General features: G+C 41.3%; 2 protein-coding genes across 4 annotated transcripts in view; one reads left to right on the plus strand and one right to left on the minus strand.

Moving 5' to 3' along the window:
* The window catches only part of rasl12 (RAS-like, family 12), a 26,557-nt gene extending 21,154 nt beyond the window's left edge, over positions 1–5,403 (plus strand). The window contains exon 6 of the transcript XR_009508374.1: positions 5,267–5,403. The gene's annotated coding sequence lies outside the window, so the exon portion shown is untranslated. The remainder of the gene's footprint in view (positions 1–5,266) is intronic.
* Positions 2,831–23,857, minus strand: part of si:cabz01068815.1 (solute carrier family 51 subunit beta) — a 26,683-nt gene continuing 5,656 nt past the window's right edge. Inside the window, exons 2-7 of one of the 3 annotated variants that reach the window (XM_059952829.1) lie at positions 22,518–22,627; positions 17,347–17,456; positions 12,044–12,415; positions 10,391–10,516; positions 5,338–5,428; positions 2,831–3,411 (exon numbers count right to left, since the gene is read on the minus strand). In XM_059952829.1, the coding sequence (XP_059808812.1) occupies positions 3,141–3,411; positions 5,338–5,428; positions 10,391–10,516; positions 12,044–12,415; positions 17,347–17,404 (918 nt within the window). In that variant the 5' untranslated portion in view covers positions 17,405–17,456; positions 22,518–22,627 and the 3' untranslated portion in view covers positions 2,831–3,140. Of the gene's footprint in view, positions 3,412–5,337; positions 5,429–10,390; positions 10,517–12,043; positions 12,416–17,346; positions 17,457–22,517; positions 22,628–23,243; positions 23,389–23,857 lie in introns of those variants that run through there. The other 2 variants (XM_059952830.1, XM_059952828.1) reach the window with 2 other exon arrangements.

A 23,857-nucleotide genomic window follows, 5' to 3' on the forward strand; every position in this document is an offset into this window, starting at 1 on the left:
GCTGTTGGTGTAAAGTGGTTTCCAAGGTAAGAAGTGCATTAAATGTTGCAATGAGACCCCAAGACATAGGAGCAGAATTAAGCTATTCGATCCAACAATCTGCTGTGTCATTTCATCCTGGCTGATTTATTATCCTTCTCTACCCCAGTCTCCTGCCTTCTCCTCATAAGCTTTGATGCCCTTATTAATCCTGAACCTATCAACCTCTGCTTTAATTGTGCCCAGTGGGTTGCCCTCCACAGCCATCTGTGGCAATAGGTTCGACAGATTCATCACCTCTAGCTAAAGAAATTCCTCCTCATTTCTCCTTCCATTTTAAGACTGTGCCCTCTGGTCCTAGACTCCCCCACTGCAGGAAATATCCTATCCACGTCCACCCTATCTAACTCAATATTCAATAGGTTTCAGCAAATTTCCCCTCATTCTCCTAAACTCCAGCAAGGACAGGCCCAAAACCATCAAATGCTCCTCACACATTAACCCTCACATTCATTAGGGAAACACAACAGCCAATTAGTGCTCAGTAAGCTCCCACAAACAACAAGTGATCTTAGCCAGTAATTCTGTTTTAGTTATGTGGCTAGAGATGCACTTTTATGCAACACAAAAAAACCATGAAGCATTTCATGTCTACCTGAGAGAGCTCAGAGGATCCTGGTTTAACAACTTATCCAAAAGATGGTACTATTGACAATGAAACACTTCCTCAGTCTAGATTTTTGTGCTCAAGCATCTTGATGGGGTCTTAAGCATTGAAGGCACAGACTGTGGTTTTTCCCCTGGGTTGGGGAATCAAGAACTAAAGAACACAAGCTTAAGGTGAAAGGAGAGAGATTTCATGGGAAACAGGGGGTCACATCTTTCACCCAGAGGGTGGTTGGTATATGCAATGAGCTGCCAAAGGAAGTGGTTGGGGCAAATTTAGTAATAGCATTTAAAAGTCACTTGGGCAGGTATATGGACGTGAAAGGTATAGAGCAGACATTCCCAACCTTTTTCAAGCCATAGATCAATACTTTAAGCAAGGGGCCCAGAGACCCCAGGTTGGGAACTCATGGTTTAGAGGGATAAAGGCCAACTGGGAAAACAGTCGTCCCAACAAACCACTTATTTTGTTGCTGCTGTCGCTAGTGTATCCTGTGAACGTGGTGGGTATGTTACTGTATGTTGGCACTGTGATGTGTTGCAAAACTTGAGGCCTGTCCCCAGCACAGCCTTAGGTTGTGTTGGTTGTTCATTGTATTTCACTCTTAAGTTTCGAGGTACAAGTGGTAAAGAAACAAATCTGAATTTGAACATGACTAGATTATCTGGGAATCTTGGTCAGTATGAACCAGTTGGGCTGAAGGGCCTCTTCCATGCCGAATGACACCATGATTCTAATTGTTAAAGACAGAATGGGTAAATAAGAAAGAATTAATTATTTGTCACGTTTAAAATTTCTAAGTTGACTGTGTATTGAAAATGAGATCAGGCAATTTAAATTGCTGCCATCTGCAGCCAGATAAATGTAGTGGCAGCTATCATATTGCTAAAAGGTACCCGAATCCTTAATCACCAGATTTAGCAATCTACTGCAGGTTCTATGGACAACTGATGTGCAAACTCATTGTGTTCTTCAAAGCAGTGAAGAATCTATGAGAGTGTGAGGTGGCACTTGCACAAAATGAATAGCATATCACGGTCAATCCCCTCCGGTCATTGAATATGAATGTTCATTTGCATAATAGCTTTGTGTGCTCACAGTCACATTGCTATTTTGCCAAGTAGATTGGAGAAAAGTACCAGCACTGGTCACATAGTAAGGTCTGCTTGTTAACATAGACCAGGTACAGAGCAACCATGCACAAACAGCCCACAAACGAACTGTGACAGGATTTTTCTTGAGTTTTGCTTGCAGTGGCAAGTTTCACACACTTACCACCCATACTAATTTTATTTTGGCCTCCCCCACAAATAGAGGCATCTTCTCTTCATCTATGCTGTTGTACTCCTTTATAACTTTGAGGCGTAGATGATGTAATACACAATTGGGTATGTTGGCCAGGGTACGCCGGTCATGCGGTCAACACCCCGATTCCCGAAATAGGCATGTTGGTCCCACGTCAATCACGGGAAGGGCTTGACAGGGGATAGAGGAAATGGTTGAGGAACATATGAAAAGCAAATTCAATTTTGCCACTCCTGTGAGTGGAGATGGAGCAATTGGGATGGTTTCAGGAATATGCAGAGACTTTGAGAAGGTGGAAGGAGTGAAACATGTCACATTCCACCCATCTGCCCAGTTGTCCACTATTTGCCTCAGCTGCAGAAGGGTCTATGATTCCCTCATTAAGGTGGTTAATGAGACCTGAATTCACAACACTAGTTTGCAAGTCAGTCATCCTCAAACATTAAGGCATATTTAAGAAGAAATTTAACATTTTCTCTTTTTTCAGACTATTGTTAAAGGGTTTAAACTTCAGTACATTCCTTGGCTTTTGCAGCCTTGTTAATACGTGGGCTCAGTTTGGGTATAGGCATTCCTTTGCAACACACACAAAATGCTGGAGGAAATCAGCAGCATGCATTCCTTCCCTCTAGGAGTCAGTTTAGACACTTACTTTCCAAGCAGCGTACCGAATGTGCAATCCTCCCAATGAAAGCAATCCCTCACACTCAGCAAATCAAGGATTACTTTTCCATTCATAGTTGATAATGCAAAAACAAAATGCTATAATCCAAATAGGAAATGAAACAAACTACTCAGCAGATCAGGCAACATCTACGCAGAGAAAACCATGATTATTGCTTCAGATCAACGATATTTCAGTAGTGCTTGATCGGCTGAGGAATTCTAATATTTTCTTTTTTATTTTGGATTTATCAATGCACTTAGCCACAGTCTTCCTTGGAATTAATTATCTTGGTGTTTCTGCAAACTTGTACATTTAATCTCCAAGTCCTGAGTAAAATTGTGAATGATAGTATTCCCAGCAATAACCCAAGTGACATATTACTTAATACACAAAAGCATTTATCACTTTTCCCTATTTTATAGCCAGCTTGCTAACCCATTTCCTTTAATTTATTAGAAATACTTTAAGATAAAAGTCAATAATTCTTGTAATAAAATGACTTAAGTGAAACACTGAAGGATGCTACACATCATCTTCCTTTCCATCCATGAAAAGGGAGCTTATATTTCCATCCTTCCATTCAACCAAGATCTGTCCAGGTTTTGGTGACATCTTTGGAGTTGGAGTCTGTGCCACTGCGTTCAAGGGAACAAAGGCCTGCTTGGTCTGTAACATCTCAGTGATATGGTCTGTCTCAGTGATATTGTCAACTTCAACCCCATACTGGATCGCCTTCTTGATTGAGTCTGTGTCCGTTTCGTTCTTGTCCCGTGCTTCATTAAGCTTACGCCGTCTACAATAGGAAAAGGATAAGAGAGACTGATGAATAATGGTCGAAGTACATACCAGAAAAATGAGAAAGTCTTCTCATGTTCACAGGTCCAAAATTAATGATCTTCCATTTTCTCCCCACTGTCTAATGAAACGAGATCACTCTCTAGGTTCCTCTCAGAGAAAGCTTCTTAGAATCAACTGACCAAATTGCTAGAAATGTTAAAGGAAACTAAGGCTTCTCAGCCTGGTCAGAGGGAGGTTGAAAGTGGGACTTGTAAAGATAGAAAAGATGGTTGTATTTTATAAATACTTTTGAGCCAGTCAGCGGCTTCATGGTATAGACCTAGCTGAACTGGTGAAAGGGAAGATTAGGTTAAATATCAGGAAGAACTAATTAACAAAAAAGGTGACAATTTTTCAGATGCTTTTCATGAAAAAGTGAAATTGCCAAGGCTGCAGCTGTAGGTTGATCTCCACTTCCACTCAATGAGGAAATGTCTTCCCTTTAGACTCATTCAGGAGTCCCCCAGAGGATATGATGGAAAGAGGAAACTTTCTTGAATTCTGAGTGGGTGAGTTACCATGGTCTAAGTACTCACCCCCTTTTTTAAAACCTGTGTCAGAATCACTCACTAGGCGATAACCCATTGTCTTCATATTATCATTGTTTTATAATTGCCACTCCAAGTTCGCTAAAGGTACTTCAACCCAAAATACTACAATCCTCCCAACCTTAATTATTTTTAAAGACATGTTTTTTGAAACTACCCTTACTTTTGCAATAAAAGTCAATTTGCAGATCTTGTACTTCAAACTAATTTCTGCCTCTTTCTGTGATTTCATTTTATGTTGCCCTGCTCCATATAACTGTTTGCTTTACCCCAATTGATGTATACATTTAAAAATAGAAAAATGTCTCACCGTGCTTCATAGAAAAATGAAATATTTTGAGAGAAATATTTTAAGGAGCATCTTCAAAGGAAATTGCAGACACTAAGTCAGGAATGAACTCAGAACTCTGTGTTCCTGAGTCATTGGCTCTACTGGCTATGTCACCACACTGCCTCCTGTTGAATAGGATGCTGGTATTACCATCAGCCTGGTTCCACCTTGGACCTGTGGAAGGATCTCAACAGATGCAGCCTGACCTCCAGATTGTCGTAGGCTGCAGCATCAGCCTTAGTTATTGATTGAGGAGAGATGGTCCAATTCTTCCCCCTGTTCTGTTTCCCATTACTGGAGGACACCAGACCTCAGGCAATGCATCAGGAACTGGGCAGAATTTCAGCCAGTATCTGATACTGCTAAGCAACGTTGCTAAGGCGTGGCTTCCTTATTAAAGAAATATCTTTCCACTTACTGAACAGATCCTAAAATAGCCTTAACTTACGAATTATTCAAGGCAGCCTTCTCTTCACACCTCTGACAGCCATTATAAGCTTTTACTATTTCGACTTGATGTGTTTACTAATTTTGCCCTTTCCCCAAATCCTTAAAGTATCTATTAAAACAGTTATTACATCTGTTTATACATCTTTACTATCTTTTTGTATATATATATGGTAGGCTCTGAGATCAACATTTTAAACTAATGGTGAGGTGGGAGAGAATTAGAATCAAGTTTCTTATGAATTTATTAGTTCATGACATTTGTTACATTGTGGCAGCAGTACAGTGCAATATATAATACACTAGAAGTTACAGTAAATATGAAAAAATGAACAAGTAGTGCATACTTAATGAATGAAATAAATAAATTGGGAAGTTTACTGGTGAACTTGATTGATGCAAAGTTGTGGCACTTCTCTAGTCTAAATAGGATTCCTAATGAAATACACTCTATGTATGACAGTTTTAACTGTGATTTGTTGCAGAAGGAAGACATTGAAGGAAATTTTTGCCAACTATCAGAAAAGACCAAAGAAAGCAGTGAGATCAAACTTACTTGTTAGCCCTGTGGCTTAACACCAGGATGAGGAATGCCAGAAACAGTGTGACAAATGCAAGTGTCAATATAGCATAGTTCCAGTTGGTGGCTGTAAGGAATAAGAGGAATTTCAATCCGTGTAAACAAATACAACTGTGATCTAGAATCATTAGTTGTTGAGTGTGGTGCTGATCAGCACATTTATCCAGCCACAAACCCATATTCTCTCTCATGAATCTGCTATCATTTCTAAGATTATCAAGCTGGATTCCCACACAATGGATTTGCTGAGACCCATGCAACTTATATTACTAATGATATATACAACAGTATTTGAAATCAAAGAGGTAAGGAGCTGAATCTATCTGACTGAAAGTTTGTGTTGCCCTAGTCAACATGCTTAGCCAACTGTGAAGACCCATTACAATCTGGAGATCAGACACTCATGCATCTGACATTTGTGCTATCACTCACCATTGAATACGATGGAGAAGCACCATTGAGCTGGAACAAATGGGTCCGGATGCACTTCGCATCTGGCCCCTCTGATGCATGTTAAGGAGGACAGGCATACAAATGTAGATCCCATTTACTTGAGAGGGATCCTTTGGAAAAAGTAGATGCAAGAAGTGTTTTGAAGATTTTTTTTTATTAAATTTACATTGTTAATATCCAAAACTGTTTTCGTTATGTTTTAAATTTTAATTAGTTAAAATATTTTTTTATTATTCATCTCAATGAGAGCAGATTTTAAATCTCTCTTGTTATCAGACAAGAATAATCAATTGGAGCAGAATGAATAACAGTACAACCATTGAAGCAAAAGTGTAAATGAGATTACTGTGGAGGTGTCCTAATTAAAATCTGCTTTTAAAAAAGCTTTCTTACGTTGATTGGCAGGATGAGGCTACCAGTGAACTGAGTCCAGCTCACTGCTGAGAGTCTATTCCACTGACTTAACTGCTAAAGTTCAGCTCTGCACATGCAGAGAAGCTCTGGTCATTTAACTGCTGAGGCAGAGCTTCTGAGTAGTGGACCAGCAACAGCATGATCCTACCCAGAGGTTTTACGAATACAAAAGGGCATATGCTTCAACAAATCCCTTACTTTTATAGAAGCCCAACTACCTGACAGAAAAAGAAAATGTTGGAAATATTCAGCAAGTCAGGCAGCATCTGTGGAGAGAAAATATTTTAGGTCAATGACCTTTTGTCAGAATGGAAAGCCAGTGACCTAAAACATTTTGATATATTTTATGAAGTTATCTCTGTTCTTCTCTCTTCAGATGCTGACTGACCTGCAAAGTATCTCAATTTTTAAAATAGCTTTGATCTCAGATTTCCAGCACCTGCAGATTCTTTTTTTTAAAAAAAACTTTTAAGATACCTGATATAGTAAACCAGTAATTATACTGTCGTATTAGCAATATGAGGCTTGCACTGATAATTTTAGAGAAAGAAACCACTACTATAAATGGTGCCTTCAAAACAGGGCCTGAAAACAACCCGACACCACTTTCTCAGGGCAGCAAGGAGAACAAACACTAGCCTAGTGAACAGCAGCCCCTCTTTAGAGAACAAATAACATTCTAACAATCTAATTTCAGGCGAGATACCTCCACAGCCCAGCCACCTCAATTACACATCCTCTTGGAAGGTTAATTTAGGTAACTCATTCCTCCCCCCCTCCCCAACCCCATGCACAGTTCTGATGCAGAATCTTCACCCAAAACATCATCTCTTTCCAGCAGTTTATTGTTTGTTTCTGCATCTGTTGTCATTGTGTCTCCAACTCATTCTCCCTTGATTGAGTTATGCTGTCAATTATAGAGACACAAGGGACTGCAGATGCCAGAATCTGGAGCAACAAACAATCTTCTGGAGGAACTCAGCAGGTCGAGCGTATTTTTGGGAGGAAAGGGATTGCTGACATTTTGGTCTGAAATCCTGTATCTGCTGCTCTACCGGTAACATGCCTGACAGTGGACTTTCTGCAAACTGTCCACACTTGTGGGCAAAAGGAAACAGCAACTGTTGTCACCCATTGCAAAAGAGGAAATGTCCTTAAAATGACTGGCGGGCCTCTGAAACAGATTGAGCTAAAGATTCCACAGTACAAACTGTTGGAACCAGTTCTGCTGTTGGGCAAAGAGGAAATTGCTGATGCCAACTTCAGAGTTCACGTGGCTTATGTAGTTGAGATCTATGCTATCTAGCAACTCATTTCTAAAGCATTGGTGGCTTGCTACCAGAAGAATGTAAATTAAGCCTCCAAGAAGGAGATGCAGGCCATCCTCATACAGTACCACAGGACTCCACTGGTAGCTCATCCTCGTCATTGCGAGGGCAAGAAATTCAGTGGATCTGCTACCTGTGCACATTACCACAAATCTTACAGTGGCAATGTTATATTTTTATTGAAGGCAAATAAATGACTAACTGCCAAAAAAAAACACGAATGGAACTTTGGGCCTGATGCAGTGTTTCAACTTGAATGTTGATAATTCTTTCCATCACCACCAGCCCACCTCCCACTCGACTGCTGAGTTCCTTCAACGAATTATTCATTGTATCCTCAGTTACAGTTTTTAAACATACAGTCTTCCCCATTTCTCAACTCAATAATCTTGCAGGTTTTAATTAACAGTCATATACAGAGAATAATTGTACGTCAAACCTTCCATGAAACTGTGAAACTTCCAAATGAAATGGAAGTGCTTTGCTCATTTTGGTCTGAATAGATCAGCAAGCAGCAGGCAGATGGGACAGTTCTGCAGAAAATATTATTGGGAGGTTGCTTGGAACTCTCTAAAATACCATTGATCACTCGTTAGGGAAACCTTCCTGAATCTACCTAGCGTGAACAAAAAGCGACTAACTTCAAGGCCCTACAAAGGATTGTAGGGACTGCTGAGAGCATCGGGTGGGGGGGGGGGGGAATCTCTCTTCTACTCATGCCAGATATTTACCAGGAGCACTCTGTATGCAGGGGATCTTCGTACTGTCAAGAATCCCTCTTCTCCAGCCCACAATTTCTTTGATTCCTCTATCAGGCAGGAGGTGTCGTTGCATTAGAACAAAGACTTATGATGGAGAACAGCTCACGGCCCCCCAGACTGAGAGATTACTGAACTCCCTGCCACAACCCAAATGTCCTCACGTATAAAGCACCAATAGTGTTATACTGTTTTTTTAAAAACTTGTGTTGTAAATGTACCTTATGCTAAATGCAAGTCTTCTAGAATACATAATATTATTCGTAAATATACTTGTGGTAATATTACCTGATGTGTTGCATGAGTCATATATACTGTGGCCTAGAGAGATGTTTCGCTTGGCGGTATACATGTATACGATTGAATGGCAATAAAGCCAAACTTGAAGGCAGCAATCAGCATCCCAACCAACTTTGATCAATGATAACAAAAAGTGTGGAGTTCTGCCTTCGAAAACTTATGGTATTAGATTGAAGAAACTGGGATTGTTCTCCTTCAACGGAGATCTCTGCCACAGATCTCCATGGGCTTATATAGAGTAGGTGGGTGGAAAAAGAAACTGTCCCTACTCTTAAATGGTTCACGTACTGGGAAAGCACAGGTTCAAATTCCGTCTAAGGAGAAACCTTAAAGAAAAACGCAGGAAGCGGTTATGACCTTTAATTCAACACTTTTAGAGATGGTGAAAGCAGAATCAATTCAGTACATTCAAAGGGGAATTGGAAAGGTACTGGAGAAAGGATAACTTAAGGAATCACAAGAAAAGTGTGGCGGAATGAGACTGATGTCTCAGTCTCAGACTCAGTCACTCAAGTGGCTGCCATAATGCTTCAATGTTTCTATGACAGGAGGTCAACAATTCTGATGAAGGGTTTTAATATTTTCATTTTTCATGGAAATGTTGAATTGCTGGCTGAGGTTTTGTTTCTATCATCTGTTGAAGCCTTCTCACTGATTCTCCCTGTGGAAAGTCTGTCAGTCATTGAGCTTTACAGCCCAGAAACAGGCCCTGCAGCCTCCCACATTTATGACCACCTACAGCAATCCCATATGCCCATATTAGGTCCATAGCTTTCTTTGCTTTGCCTGCTTAAACATCTCTTAAACACAGTGACTGTAGCTGATTCTACCACCTCCTCTAGCATTAAGATCCAAACATCAATCACCCTTTGCAAATAACAATTCTCAGATTCATTTTAAATCTCCCTAACTTTCACTTTAGCTTATGCGCTCCTGATTTCAATGTCCTTACCATGGGAAAATGATAAGAACCTAAGTAATTGGAGCAGGAGTAGTCCATCAGGCCCATCGAGCCTGCTCCGCCATTTAATCTCATGGCTGATCTGGCCATAGACTCATCTCCACCTACCTGCCTTTTCCCCATAACCCTCAATTCCCCTACAATGCAAAAACCTATCCAACCTTGTCTTAAATATGTTTAATGACATCTTCACTATCTCTGCCACATCTCTATTTCATAAAGGGACATTACACTCCTGTAGTGAAGCACGCTTAGCAGAATAGCTCCTGCATTTTAAGCACAGATTAAATATTTAATTTGGAAATGGGAGAGACGATGCTAGGTTGTGGTGAGAATGGGAATGGGGAGACTGCTGAGCATGCATGTATTATGAACTTGCCTCTTTTCAATTCCTGAAGAAAAATTGTGAGTACAAATTCCTTAATTTAGAATTCTTTTCTGTTAGCTGGGGCAACTGTATTGGTTTGCTGATCTGAAGATTAACTAATGTACATTTGTACAAGTTTATCCAGGAACTTGTTTGCAGAGACCCATTTTCACTGATCCACAACCATCTGAACAGCTGATTCTGTGTTGTCCCCAGCTGTGGCCATTCCCGACATTAAAAACTGCAAATGACAAAGTTAATTTAAAGAATATTCTCTCCAGGAAATCCAGTCAATTACTTTTACAACTGACCTTGAAAGGCCTGAGGCACAATAAATGTAACATTATTATGCCATTGTAGGCCTTTTGATATGGAAGTCCTGACAACACAATCATACATTTTTTAAAGTAAACAACAGATTACAGAAACTAATTTCAAGTACACTTACAATCCTCTGTTGGATATGGTAATTTTTGTTCTAAGGTAGTTCTTTCTTCTTGAGTCTTATTCTGACTCTCAGCGCCAATTCTTTCATGGGGTTTCTTCACTGTTGCTGATGTTACCTGTGGGTTGTCTTTTCAGTGAAATGAGATACAAGAAAATATATGTTAGGATTTCATATTTATAAAAGCCACAACCTGATCTGTTACAAACCAGGTAAATTCTTGTGTTGGTGCACAGGGTGACCTCCTGCATCTGAGTTAGAAGGTTGTGCATTCAGGAAACTAGAATACAAAACCTATGCTGACAATACAGAGCAGTACTGATGAGGGCAGTAGTAGAACTTCCATGCTCAGATGAGAAGTTAAACCATCATTTGATTGCCTTCTCCAAACAAAAGCCTCCATTGTGCTACTTGAAAAGAGATTCGTGTTGGATTCCTGACCAATTTTTGTCATCAAGTCATACAACATGGAATGACTTTGGCTCAGCTTGATCACGCTAACCAAGATGGCTGTCGATGCGAATCATGGAATGTCTTTTAAACGGTTCCTCAAGCAATGTGACTGAAATAGATTATCTGATTATTATCACACTGAGGTCTTGCCATTCGCAAATTAGCATTGGTTTTTCTTATTAAATAATTTGTGATAACAATCAGCTAATATTCTTGTTTGGTGAGAACTTAACAGGATGCATAAATAAATGCTGATATTCATAGTCCAAAACTATTTTTAAACATATTATCGGGAAATACCTAAGAGGACTATTTGCCAGCAACAAGAATGAACATCTTCTGGAGTAGAGCTAGAAGAGGTGAAGTGAAGGAGAGAAAATGGAAGGGAAAACCAGTGTGGGTCTGGAATTTGTCTCGGCTTTTGTATGTTGCTTTACAACTTTGAAGCACATCCTGCTTACAGGCAGAGCTAGGGAGCAATGTATTTACCATTAACTGAAGACTGAGTTTCAGTTTACCTGTTTTTATTTGGTCTACACAGTGTTGTTAAAACTATTGAGATGAAACAGTTCTCCATCAGAATTTGACTTGCTTGTGACTGGCTGCAGAAAATCAATATTTTGAATGAAAGGTAACCATTACATTACTTAAATTACTTTATTCCAGGCAACAATTACATATGCTAGGGAGCTTGGGAGTGTTAATAGTCCAGATTACCTCCTCCTCTTTACAAATATGTTTTGAGATGTTCTGCTTCTGAATTTCTTCAGATTTACAAAAGGAATGGTTTAATAAAACTTGCTGAATCAGAAAATGCTACTAAATCAACTTTTTAAAAGCTGCAGGCCCATTGCTTTGAGCATGACGCAAGGTTAAATCACATCTGCTTTTAATCAATGCACCAAGTGAGTAATCAGCTGGTTACACTATGGACAGAGCCACAAACAGCACTCGAATTTAACTAAAAATGCTAAGAAATAGTTATCAGATCAGGCCTCACCCTTGAAGGAAAAATGTTCTGAAGGTTAGTCATTAACCTGAAAGGTTAACTGCGTCTCTCTGCACAAATGTTAACTGATCTGTTAAGTATTTCTAGCACCTTACGTTTTCATTTCTGATTTCCGGTATTTCAAGCAGTTCATTTCCATAACAGACTTGAGTTTCTGTGTAGCCCAAAGTCCACGTCTGCTTTCTTGTTCTTACCCTGAAGTTGCTTCTCGCAGATGCTGGTGTTGTTCGTTGATCTCCATTTGGATTTTTTACTTTTCTCTTTGGAAATCAGCACTGCTCCCCCATCACTGGTCAGAAAACGAGTCGTATTAATGTGGATGAGCAAGCGGTTCCGGCAAGTCCACATGAGGTTTGACCCATTTTCACAAGCTGCAGTCTGAACGATGAAAGTCTCATTCACCGAAAGACATCTTTTGGCCCCTTGATTGTAAAGCCTGTCTTGTCTCCACATCCAGTCCTGGAGATGAGTGCTAGGGTTGCATTTCTTGGCCAGCACAAGGCTGCTTCCCAAAGAAGCTTCCAAGCACTGATCATTAGCACTCCTTATTATAAAGACGTCACCTCCTGCAAATATTCCGAGAAAACATCAAAGATCCTGCTATCTTTACAATGGAAACTGCACAATTTGAGAGAGAATTTAAGCATAGGAAGATTCTTTAAATAAAACTCTAGGGAGCAAGCATGACAGGTATGTTGATGTGTTTCCTTTGCACAAATCTCAATTGAGAGGACATACAGTATTGTGCAAAAGTTTCAGGCACATGTGAAAGAAAATCTGTCAGCAAAGACAGTTTAAAAATAATTTAAAAATTCTAAATATCAAAAGAATTACTATAAAGAGCAGTAAACAGGAAAAAAAGACTGAATCAAATCAATATTTGTCTTCTAAAACTGCATCAATTCTTTTAGAAACTCTGTCATCCCATTTTACAAGAAAATCAGCTGGTAGCTTGTTCCAAGTATTTTGGAGAACTTGCCGCAGTTCTTCTGCAAACTTTGGCTGTCTCACTTGCTTCTGTCTCTCCAGGCAGTCCCAAACAGCCTCGATGATGTTGAACTGGGGCTCTATGGAGCCCAACCCATCTGAAATATTAAAGAATCTTGGGTACTTGAGATTTTTGCACAGTTCTGTAATTAAAAGATAGTAGATTGGTTGTTTAAAGCTGAAGTCCTTAAGAATGACATCTCTTGGATGGACAATTCCTGGAATTCTTTGTCCCGGAGGGTTTTGGAGATTGGATCGCTGGTGGTGTTAAAACCACAAGATAACCACAAGATTTAGGTCTTAATGATCAATAGTTCTGAAAACCTCTAGTAAATCTTAATCCAAGTAATAGCTTCCCTGTATGCTATAAGAAAATTGAGGGATATTATGTAACCCATCATGTCTACATCGACACACAGAGTAATCTCATTTCCATCCTAGTCTAGAATTCCACTCCAAGAACTAGGCTATTGGACATTGGAGGGTGCTAGAATTGGTTATCAGTCATTTCTATTTAAGGACATTCAGGTCTCACTTTCAATCTCTTATCATTTGAAGTATATTCTGCATTTCATTTTTGGACATTTTTGCAACTAGTTAAATCCACTGATTGTTGTAGCTAGAGTCAGCTATTCATTGCAAACATCGATAATGAAGGATCCTTGGTAACGAGAATAGAACAACACCTGAAACTGACCAAAGTGTGGCAAGTCAGCGAATCCTGTTGTAGGAGGAAACAGATTTACTTTATTTTATCCAGCATTGGGCAATACCTCAGCATAATAACTATTTCAGATATACTTGGAGGAGAAATTCATTTCTGGCTTATTGCCCATGGATGTTGGGGTTTTGGCCACTCTTGAGATAAGCAGAAATGATGGCCAATATCATCATACTTGTTGAGTGGTGCAGATCACATCTTCCATCACAGAACTAAACTGAAGATTGCCATTTAGAAAATACAAACTTTAGAAGGCTTGACAAAAGTTCAGCCTCTCAGTTTTGAATATTATCTGTCAATATCAATGGCTGCTGCTTATTATCCAGTTATGTCACATTTTCACTGTAATTATGTGCTGTCAAGTATAAGGTAACCGGTCCCTGGAGCACCAACACCTAATGTTGTCTAAAGACTCCAGACTTCTATATCCATTGATCTGTACTCTGTTTATTGACCTGACATTCATAATTTGTGCATCTACTTAAAATTGACTTAGTTTCTGAAAAGTCATGTGATTGTAGATTCAGGTGGTGGATTCGGTCTAGTACATCGCAGGTAAATCCCTCCCAACCATCGAGCACATCTAACATGAAATGCTGTCTCAAGAAAGAAGCATCCATCATCAGGGATCCCCACCTCCCAGGTCAAGCTCTCTTCTCACCGCTGCCATCAGGATGAAGGTACATGAGCCTCAGGACTCACACAACCAGGTCCAAAAACAGTTATTACCCTTCAACCACCAGGCTCTTGAATAAAAGGAGTTCTCACCTTAAGGACCCTTTATCTCAAGTTCTTGTTATTTATTGCTACTTATTTAAATTTGCATTTGCACACTTTGCTGACTTTTGTACTCAGGTTGGTCTTTCAATGATCCCGTTATTGTTACTATTCTATAGATTTGCTGAGCATATCCACAGGGAAATGAATCTCAGGGCTGTATGTGGTGACATAAATGTACTTTGATAATAGAATTTACTTTGAACTTTGAAATTTAAAACTACACAAGTTTGTGTAATTCACGTTTTGATAGCAACAAGGATTTAAGATCGATGTCACCAACAACACTTCAAATACGGGCACCAGCTTTTGGTAGAAATATTAGGCAATACCTTTGATATAATTACAATGTGGTGACTGTCTGGGGAAGAAAACCAAAGGAAGGGTGGAAGAGATAAATTCTGCCATGATTTTAATGCAGGTGAGAACTGCAGAGAACTGAGACACTGAAAGTGATACCCTGCACTTGCTGTGTGATTACTTCTTATAAATTCCCTTTCTGTTCAGCATTATATTTGAAAATTAGATTTGTGCCTCTATTTTGACAGGATCCTCCAATGGCAGAATTGACAGGTACATGTTGTGAGAGGGGATCGAGAGAAGATAGTCTCAGAATGATAAATCATACATTTTTTCTAATGGTTTGTTCCACCTGAAAAAATGATGAATACACACATCCCCTTTAATTTTTCTTAAAGATTAAGAAAAATAGCCAACACTGCATGCTTATAGTTTTGAATCTTTTCTTTGACCAATAGAGTAAGCAAAGTCTGAGGCTCCAGGAATCCAGTGCCTGAGTGTCACACCTATGCAATGAGTTACCAGTCCAAGTAGCAGCAACATGTCATCGTCAGCGAGGTTACCGAACTCTTATCTAAAGGGTAGGATTTTGTTCAGTAGGTAACCAAGCTGAAGTTACTCAAAATCATTTAGATCCACTCATTTATTATATGTACACCAAAACATACTATGAAAAGCATGTCTTCAGAAAAACTAAACTGGCACATCTCCTGACTCATTTCCCTGTCTTCCAAGGACACTTCCGGAGGAGCTATAGGTGAAGGCCTTATTAAGATTAATTGAATATACACTCAGTAGCCATTTTATTAGGTACACTGGTGCACCTGCTCGTTAATGCAAGTATCTAATCAGCCAATCATGTGGCAGCAGCTCAATGCATAAAAGCACGCAGGCATGGTCAAGAGGTTCTCTTGTTCAGACCCAACACCAGAATGGGGAAGAAATGTGATCGAAGTGACTTTGACGGTGGAATGATTACTGGTGCAAGACAGGGTGGTTCAAGTGTCTCAGAAATTGCTAATCTTCGCAGATTTTCACCCACAGGCGTCTAAATTTTACAGGGGATGGTGTGAAAATGAAATACATCCAGCGAGCGGCAATTCTGTGGGTGAAATTGCCGTTACTGAGAGATGCCAGAGGAGAATGGTCAGACTGGTTCAAACTGACAGGAAGGTGACGATAACTCAAGTAACCACATGTTACAACAGTGGTGTGCAGAAGAACATCTCTAAATGCACATCTCATCAAACCTTGAAGTGGTTTGGCTACAGCAGCAGAAGACCGCAAACATCCACTCAGTGGCCATTTTATTATGTATGGGAGGTTTGTGTGGAATTATCGTTTTATGTAACATGAGGCAGCAATAATAAAAAGAGGTTTGTTGACATTGAAGTGCCAGAGCAAAAGCCACTGCAGTGGATTGCAGTTCTGATTAATTGACCGGCTGATTTCTCAGTGTTCTTGTACTTTGTGAAGGCAAGATCCTCAGAGAGATGAACTACGCTTAGATCAATTCCATCCACATTTGTGAAACTGCACAGCAGTCATACCAATGAACTGAAGATTAAGGAAGGAAGGGAAAAAATGAATTTGTAAGGCAATTTTTAAATCAAAAGCATAGGAAAAAAATACAACTTAGGAAGCTGCGTTGTTCTAAATGCACTTTTGTCTTTTGGGATTTAAAAAAAAACTGTTCCAAAGGCTAACTACTATCACAAGGTGTGCCTATGTCATCATCAGCGAGGTTGCTGAACTCTCTTATCTAAAGGGTAGGGTTTTGTTCAATGAACAGCAATTCCCTGCTTTGAAATGACTACTTGATTCAGGAAATAAAAAGCCACCATTCATCCAAACAATCCAGGATGCCTTGAATTTCCTATTGCTGGAGGAGCCAATCTCACACCTCAACCTTACAGTGACTGATGAAAACTATCTCAGACTCCGCTGCAAGGCTGTGAACAAATAACCTGAGCTGGCTCGATAATTTATATGGATTCTCTTCAATGGCAGAATGAAACAACCATCATTGAAAATCAGCTTCTCTCAAAGTGGAGCTTTATGTTATGAAGTATGACAAATTAGCTGCATAAAGGTTTGCTTGTTGTGCAACGGAACTGGCAGATCCCATTACCAGAAACCAAAATAAAGCACCCACAGGTACTCCAAGGCATTTGTAAACATAATGATTGAGGAGTGAGGAATTTCAGTTGTGTAATGAATGGCTAACTAACTTTGATTGGAAAATCGTGAATAATTTTGAATTTTCTCGAAGAGGAAAGCTTAACTTGTAATGACAGTAAAACATTTCTAAAAATGGATTATCATCATCCTTCTGTAACAGATAAGCAAAATATACCCACTCCTCCATAGATATCTACCCTCATCAGCTTGTCCTTCTATCATTCAGTAGTCTGAAAGGTTATCCATAAAGAGAAATAAACTTGAAACAGGAAAATAAATTGGGTATCCTTGGGAAAAGGATGGAAAGCTGAATTAAGAGGAAAGTTCTTCCAAAGCCAGCTGAAAGGCTTCTTTCTTTCTGTGCAACACTGACCCATGTAAAATGATATCTATCTTGCAAAAACTCTCTCCATTATACTCCACGTCCTCTGTGCCCCTAAGCATATGCAACTACACATTTCTATACGAGGAAGACATTGTTGGATGTTTCAGACTTTCTCCCTCACATACTGTAAGTTCATTAGTCTTTACCTTGCAGCAGCAGATACAGAGTGAACCAACCCAAAAGGAATTCCAGCGAACCCCTCATTTTTTTTGGTCTTCCAGCTGCAGGTGTGTCTGAGGTCCAACGTCAATGAGTCCTGTAAGAAAGGAAGTAAAATTGATCTTCATCACTAATTCTGAAAATCATCTTCATAAGCATTAGCAATGATCCTATCAAAATAATGAAGGGATGGACCAAGAGATTCTGCAGATGCTGGAAATACACAAAATGCTGGAGGAACTCAGCAGGTCAGGCAGCATCTATGAAAAGACACAGTCTTCATGAGGGGTCTGGGCCCAAAGCATCAACTGTTCATTCCATTCCCTTGATGCTGCCCGACCTGATGAAGGAATTGTGATCTTATGAAATCACAGCTAATTAGTTTATTCAATAGGCAGGTAGCAACCAGTGGTCATAGGTTAAGGGTGAAAGGTTTAAGGGGAACATGAGGGGAAACTTCTTCACTCAGAGGATCGTGAGAATGTGGAACAAGCTGCCAGCACGTTAGGTTTGCAAATTCGAATTCAATGTTTAAGATAAGATTAGATAGGTTAATGGATGGTAGAAGTACGGAGGACTATGGTCAATGGAAGTAGGCATTTTAAATGGTTTGTCTTGGACTAGATGGGCTGAAGGGCCTTTTTCTGTGCTGTATTTTTCTATGACTCTACAACTTACTACACTATTAAATGTTTCCCATAATTTATTGATAATTGCTAAATTTTACTTGTTGATAAATTGCTAATACATGAAGAAGACACAAGAGACAGCAGATGCCAGAATCTGGAGTAAAAACAAAGCAAACAACTGGAGAAGCTCAGGGATCAGGCAGCACTGTGGATGCAGAAGGATAGTGTTTTTGGATGAGACCTTGTATCAGGACTGAAGGTTAGACAGGAGAGAGCTAGTATAGAGACGTGATGTAGAAGGGCGAGGCAGTAGCCAGCAGATGATGTTGGTGACAGGCAGGTGGAACCAGGTAGGAAAGAGGAAAGAGGCTGGGTAACGAGGGTCAGAGTTGGGGAGTGGGGGAGGGGGCGGTGTTTGGTTAGAGAATCTGGATGGATCAGAAGGGGAAACAAAAAACACTGGGGTTATGCAGGAACCGTCATCCAGACACGTAACCCACTGCATCCTTTAGCTCCTCCTGTACCGGCTCCATGTGCCTATAGTTCATTCCTTATCAGGTTACATTTGTAAACCAACTTTACTTATCAGACTCCAGTATCTGTAGCCTTTTCTCATCTCTACTTCTCACCTCCTAGCCTCAGTTTATACCACACCCATCCCCTCCCACATCCCCCACCCCAACACAGCCAGGCCCTCTAGCTCGATCTGCCCATCATCCCCCTACGCCCACAAGAAACTCTGCAAAGCAAATCCAAAGCAATATACACAGAATGCTGGAGGAACTCAGCAGGCCAGGCAGCATCTATGGAAGAGAGTGACCAGTCGACATTTCGGGCCGAGACCTTTCATCAGGACTGGGAAGAAAGATGAGGAGTCAGAACAAGGTAGGGGGGAGGGGAGGAAGAAATACAAGGTGGTGGATGTTAGATGAAGCCAGGAGTGGGGAGGAGGGCGAGGAAAGAGTGAGGTAATTAATTGGTGCAAGAGATAAAGGGCTGGAAAAGGAAAAATCTGATAGGAGAGGGTAGAAGACGTGAAAGAAGGGAAAAGGGAAGGAGCACCAAGAGGGAAGTAATGGGCAGCTAAGCTGATAAGGTGAGTGGGGGGGAAACGGGAATGGGAATGGGAAGAGGGAAGGGGTTATTACTGGAAGTTTGAGAAATCAATGTTCATGCCATCAGTTTGGAGGCTAACCAGACAGAATATAAAGTGTTGCTCCTCCAGTTTGAGTGTGGCCTCATCACAGCAGTAGAGGAAGTCATGGACTGACATGTCTCATCACGGCTGTATAGGAACCTGGTCCCACCTGTTAGCTACCAGTTCCTGCCTCACCTCCCCTCCTGCAACTCTTTATACTGGCTATTTCTTATCTACACAGTCAGTAATGACGCAGGATTCAGCCAATAAATATTGAGACCACGAGATGAAGAGCTCTTGAAAGTGAGTCTGTAGATTGTGGGAACATCTCAGTGAAATGGTTTGAGGTTTTCAGATTCAGATTCCATCAAAAAGACGAATATTGCTCTGAAGTTAACCACAGCCAATTGGCTCAATAACCCCTTAAATTTACTTCATTGTCTCTTTCTTAATAGGCTCAGACTCATCAATTATAAAAATTTCATGATATCTGGTAGTTTCTTTAAAATATAATGATAATAGTATCTTCATTTTTTTTTAAAAAAATGGTACAGCCCAGAACAGGCCCTTTCGGCACTTTGAGCTCAGCCAGCCAGCAACCCAGATTTAACTCCAGCCTTATCACAGGATAATTTGCACTGACAAATTATCCAAACAAGCGTTATGTCTTTGGACTGTGGGAAGAAACTCAAGCACCCAGAGGAAACCCACACGGCCACAGAATGTACAAACCCCTTACAGACAGCGAACCTGGATCGCTGATACTTTGAGGTGTTGTGCAAGCCACAATACTACTGTGCAAACTCCAAAGACATTTTCTTGAAAAGGTATGTAAAATAATTATAAATGTTCTTATTTTATTTATAACATACAGACATAAAAAGTACCGTTTTGAACTGATCAACAGAAACACAGTGCTGGAGGAACTCAGCAAGCCAGGCAGCATCTATGGAAAAAGAGTAAACAGTCGATGTTTCAGGCCAGCCTGAAATGTCGACTGTACTCTTTTCCATAGATGTTGCCTGGCCTGCTGAGTTCCTCCAGCACTGCGTACGCGTTGCTTGGATTTCCACCATCTGCAAATCGTGTTTAGATTTTAAACCAATTCCTGAATTTGAACGATCTCAGATTCAGGATGCATCAACCACCACATGAGGTAGCAATTGAAGACAGAAAAATGGAGGGCTTTGTAGGAGGGAAGAGTTCGATTGATCTTAGTGTAGGATAAAAGAATGGCACAACCTCATGTGCCAAAAAGCCTGTACTAGTGCAGGAGAACAGGTTCCTGCCTCTATTGTGGCATCCAGGACATTTCCGGGTGGCATGTTGCAAGTGTCCAATAAGTTACCAGTCAGCAGCAGGGAGGGGAGTCCTGACTGGTCAGTTCTTTCTTCAGTCAGCTTCCCCTAATTGTGCAATGCTCGCAGCTTCCTTGTTGTGGAGATCTCAGACCCATGAACTTAAGGTTATCGACTCCTGAGCAGCCGGGAATCTCATGGACATCTCTCCAGCTCAAAGATGGGGAGTTCAGACTTGGGAAATGAGAGAAAAGATCCACTTCAAGACCCTGAACGGTCAACCTCTGGGCACCGGCCTAATCCACCTTTCCACCCAACCCCTCCAACTTGTGCCCAAAGGCAACCACAGGGAAGAACTCTCCAATCTGGAACTGCCACTGGTATTTGGTCTCCCCTGGTTATCCCGACACAACCCGCGGATCGATTGGTCTCTAAAAGTACTCCAGTAGTGGAGACCGGCATGCTTGTCTACCTGTCTGGGTCCGTTCCGTGAACTCCCTCCTGTGTCAGCTAAGGATGTGGACCTGTCTGGGATTCTGGGTGAATATGCAGATGTCCCCAAGGTTTTCAGTAAAGAAGGCCACCACCCTGCCCACACCGGCCATTTGACTGTGCCATAGACCTCCTACTTGGCATGAGTCCTCACCGCGGCTGCCTCTTTACTCTCTCTCAACTTGAAACGGTGGCCATGGAGGAATACACCAAGGAGGCATCGGCCATGGGGTTCATCCCTCCGTCAACCTCGCTGACAGGAGCAGGCTTCTTCTTTGTGAAGATGGCAAGTTCCGTCCCTATGTCGATTATCAGACCCTGAATAACATCACTGTGAAAATCACTACCCTCTTCCTCTACTGCCATCTGCATTCAAACATCTCCAGGGAGCAACCAGATTTTCCGAGATTGATCCACGCAACGCTTACAATCTGGTTCGCATGAGGGAAGGCGGATGAGAGGAAGACAGCTTTCAACGCCTCTAATGGCCATAAGAGTACTTTGTGATGCCTTCTGTCTGCCCAATGCCTATGTTGTATTCCAGGCCTTGGTTAACAATGTGCTCAGGGATGTATTGAACCTGTTTGTGTACTTAGAGGTCACCCTCATCTATTCCCGCTCACATCAGTGACACGCCCAGCATATCTGGAGAGTACTCAGACAGCTCCTTGAAAATAACCTGTACGCCAAACCAGAGAAATGTGAATTCCATAAAGACAAGGTGTCAGTTTTGGGCTGTATACTTAACCCAGCCAGTGTTCAAATGGACCCTAGTAAAGTTCAGTGTGGTCCAAACCATCTACAGTCGAGCGGGTACGGCCAATAGGTTTGCGAAATTTTATGGCCACTGCAACCGGAATCTCAGCTCTATCGCGGCTCCCGGCAGCATCCCATTGACCGACGGTGCTCCTAGCGCTCATGGGGATAGCTGGCTGCACGCTTGTGCTTTTCTTTCCCATCGCTTGACTCCCGCCTGGAGGAACCACGACGTTGGGAACCGGGAGCTTCTGGCTGTCAAGGAGGTCCTGGAGGAATGGTGACACTAGCTGGCAGGGGCAGAGCATCCTTTCTTGTTCCGGACAGACCACAAGAACCTCTCTTACATTCAGAATGCAAAGAGACTAAACTCTCGTCAAGCCCAGTGGGCTCTCTTCTTCACAAGGTTTCATTTCATCCTCACCTATTGAGCCGGCAGCGAGAAGACCAAGGCTCTCTGGGCTTCTCAGCTGCGCGCACAGAAACAACATGTTCGGCAGGCTGATCAACTCCGCCGACGGGTAAGGCCATTAAAGCCGGGAGAGGAGGTCTGGTTGGTATCAAGGGATCTTCCCCCGACAGTCGAGATCTGTAAATTGGCTCCACGCTATGTGGGATCTTTTGTAGTGGAAAAGGCTGTCAACAAGGTGTTGTATAGATTGTGTCTACCAGCATCATTGAAGATCCACCCAGTTTTCCTCTTTTCCCAGCTCAAGCCGGTTACTACCTCTCCCCTGGCCCCAGTCAGCCCACCTTCTTCTCCTCCCCACTTGGTAGATGGTTCCCTGGTGTATACGGTGCAGCACCTCCTGGCGTCTCGCTGGGTACGTGGGAAGGTCCGGTACCTTGTGGACTTGGAAGGGTATGGTTCTGAAGAACTTCCTTGGATCCCGCCGAAAGACATCTTGGACAAGTCGCTCATCCAGGACTTCCAGCTGGCACAGGGCTGAGGCGCCTAGAGAGAAGGACTGTCACATTCACAGATTCAGCAATTGCGCTTATGAATATACATGTGTCAGCTAAATATTATTTCATTGTGATGGTATTTAACTCCATTCTTTTTGTTGTAGTGCTCGTCGAGACTTGAGCAAAGCACATAAACGTGCCTTCTTGCGTTGGTGCTTGCCTGAAAAATCGGACCGACGCTGAAGACTAGCAGTATTCATTTTATGTTTAGTTATTCCTTTCAGCCGCTGTGTTGGCATCGTTTTCCAGTTGGGATTTTGGCCTTGCATTTGTTTCCCTTTCCCTCTAAACCTCGTTCTTATTGAAGTCTGTGAATTATCGACTCGCTTCAGCGTCGCTCCCTCTCTGCACTTGGGCCACATCCGAATGAACTGACAATGGGACCATAATGGAACAAGCAACAAATAGTGCATGCTTACCTGATAGTTGAAATGATTTTCAGAGGAATTAGAACAGCTGTCCACAGCTATTTTGTATGAAAAGTAAAAAAAATTAGACACTAGAAATCTGAAATAACAGAAAGTAATGGAAGTACCCAAAGGGCTTTGGAAAGAGAAACTGAGTTAATACTTGAAGTGAGAGACGATTCGTTAGAATTGGCTCACCTATTGAGCAAGGGTCTTCAACTTATAGTCGTGTTTCTCTTTTCACAGATACTTCCGGCTGTTTCCAGCATTGTTTGGTTTTAAGCCATTTTGTTTCCCTGCTGTTGAAACTGAGTGGATTTCTCCCAGTTTCACATTAAGATTGACCAGAACATAGCGATCCCCAGGTTCTGCTTCATTACGTGAGTTATGTGATTTACAAGGTCCATGAACCAGCAGGTTATAGCTCTCAAGGACAAATGAAAAGGCCCCAGCCTTTTTCATTTAGAGAAGTGAAAGGGTGTGATAAAGTAGATAAAACAGTGGAAGAGTTTACTTATGGTAGACTTAGAAAAGTTTCCACTCAGTGGGGGAGTTCAATCCAGGAGTTATAAATTCAGTAGAAGCTAAACAATACAGAAAGAGAATTCATATATTTTTACCCAAAATCAGTAGAGTGTGGAACTAATTATCACATGGCGTAGGTAGAATAACTTACATTGGGGTACTTAAAGGAAAGCATGATCGAGAAAGCTATGGGGGAAAATTGCTGGCATCTTAGACAAGTTCAAAACTTTCAAGTAGATTTCTTATCAGAATGTGTATATTTATGTCACCATGTACTACCCTGAGAC

Source organism: Hypanus sabinus, chromosome 28 (genome assembly GCF_030144855.1).
Source record: "Hypanus sabinus isolate sHypSab1 chromosome 28, sHypSab1.hap1, whole genome shotgun sequence".
In the NCBI taxonomy this organism is placed as follows: domain Eukaryota; kingdom Metazoa; phylum Chordata; class Chondrichthyes; order Myliobatiformes; family Dasyatidae; genus Hypanus; species Hypanus sabinus.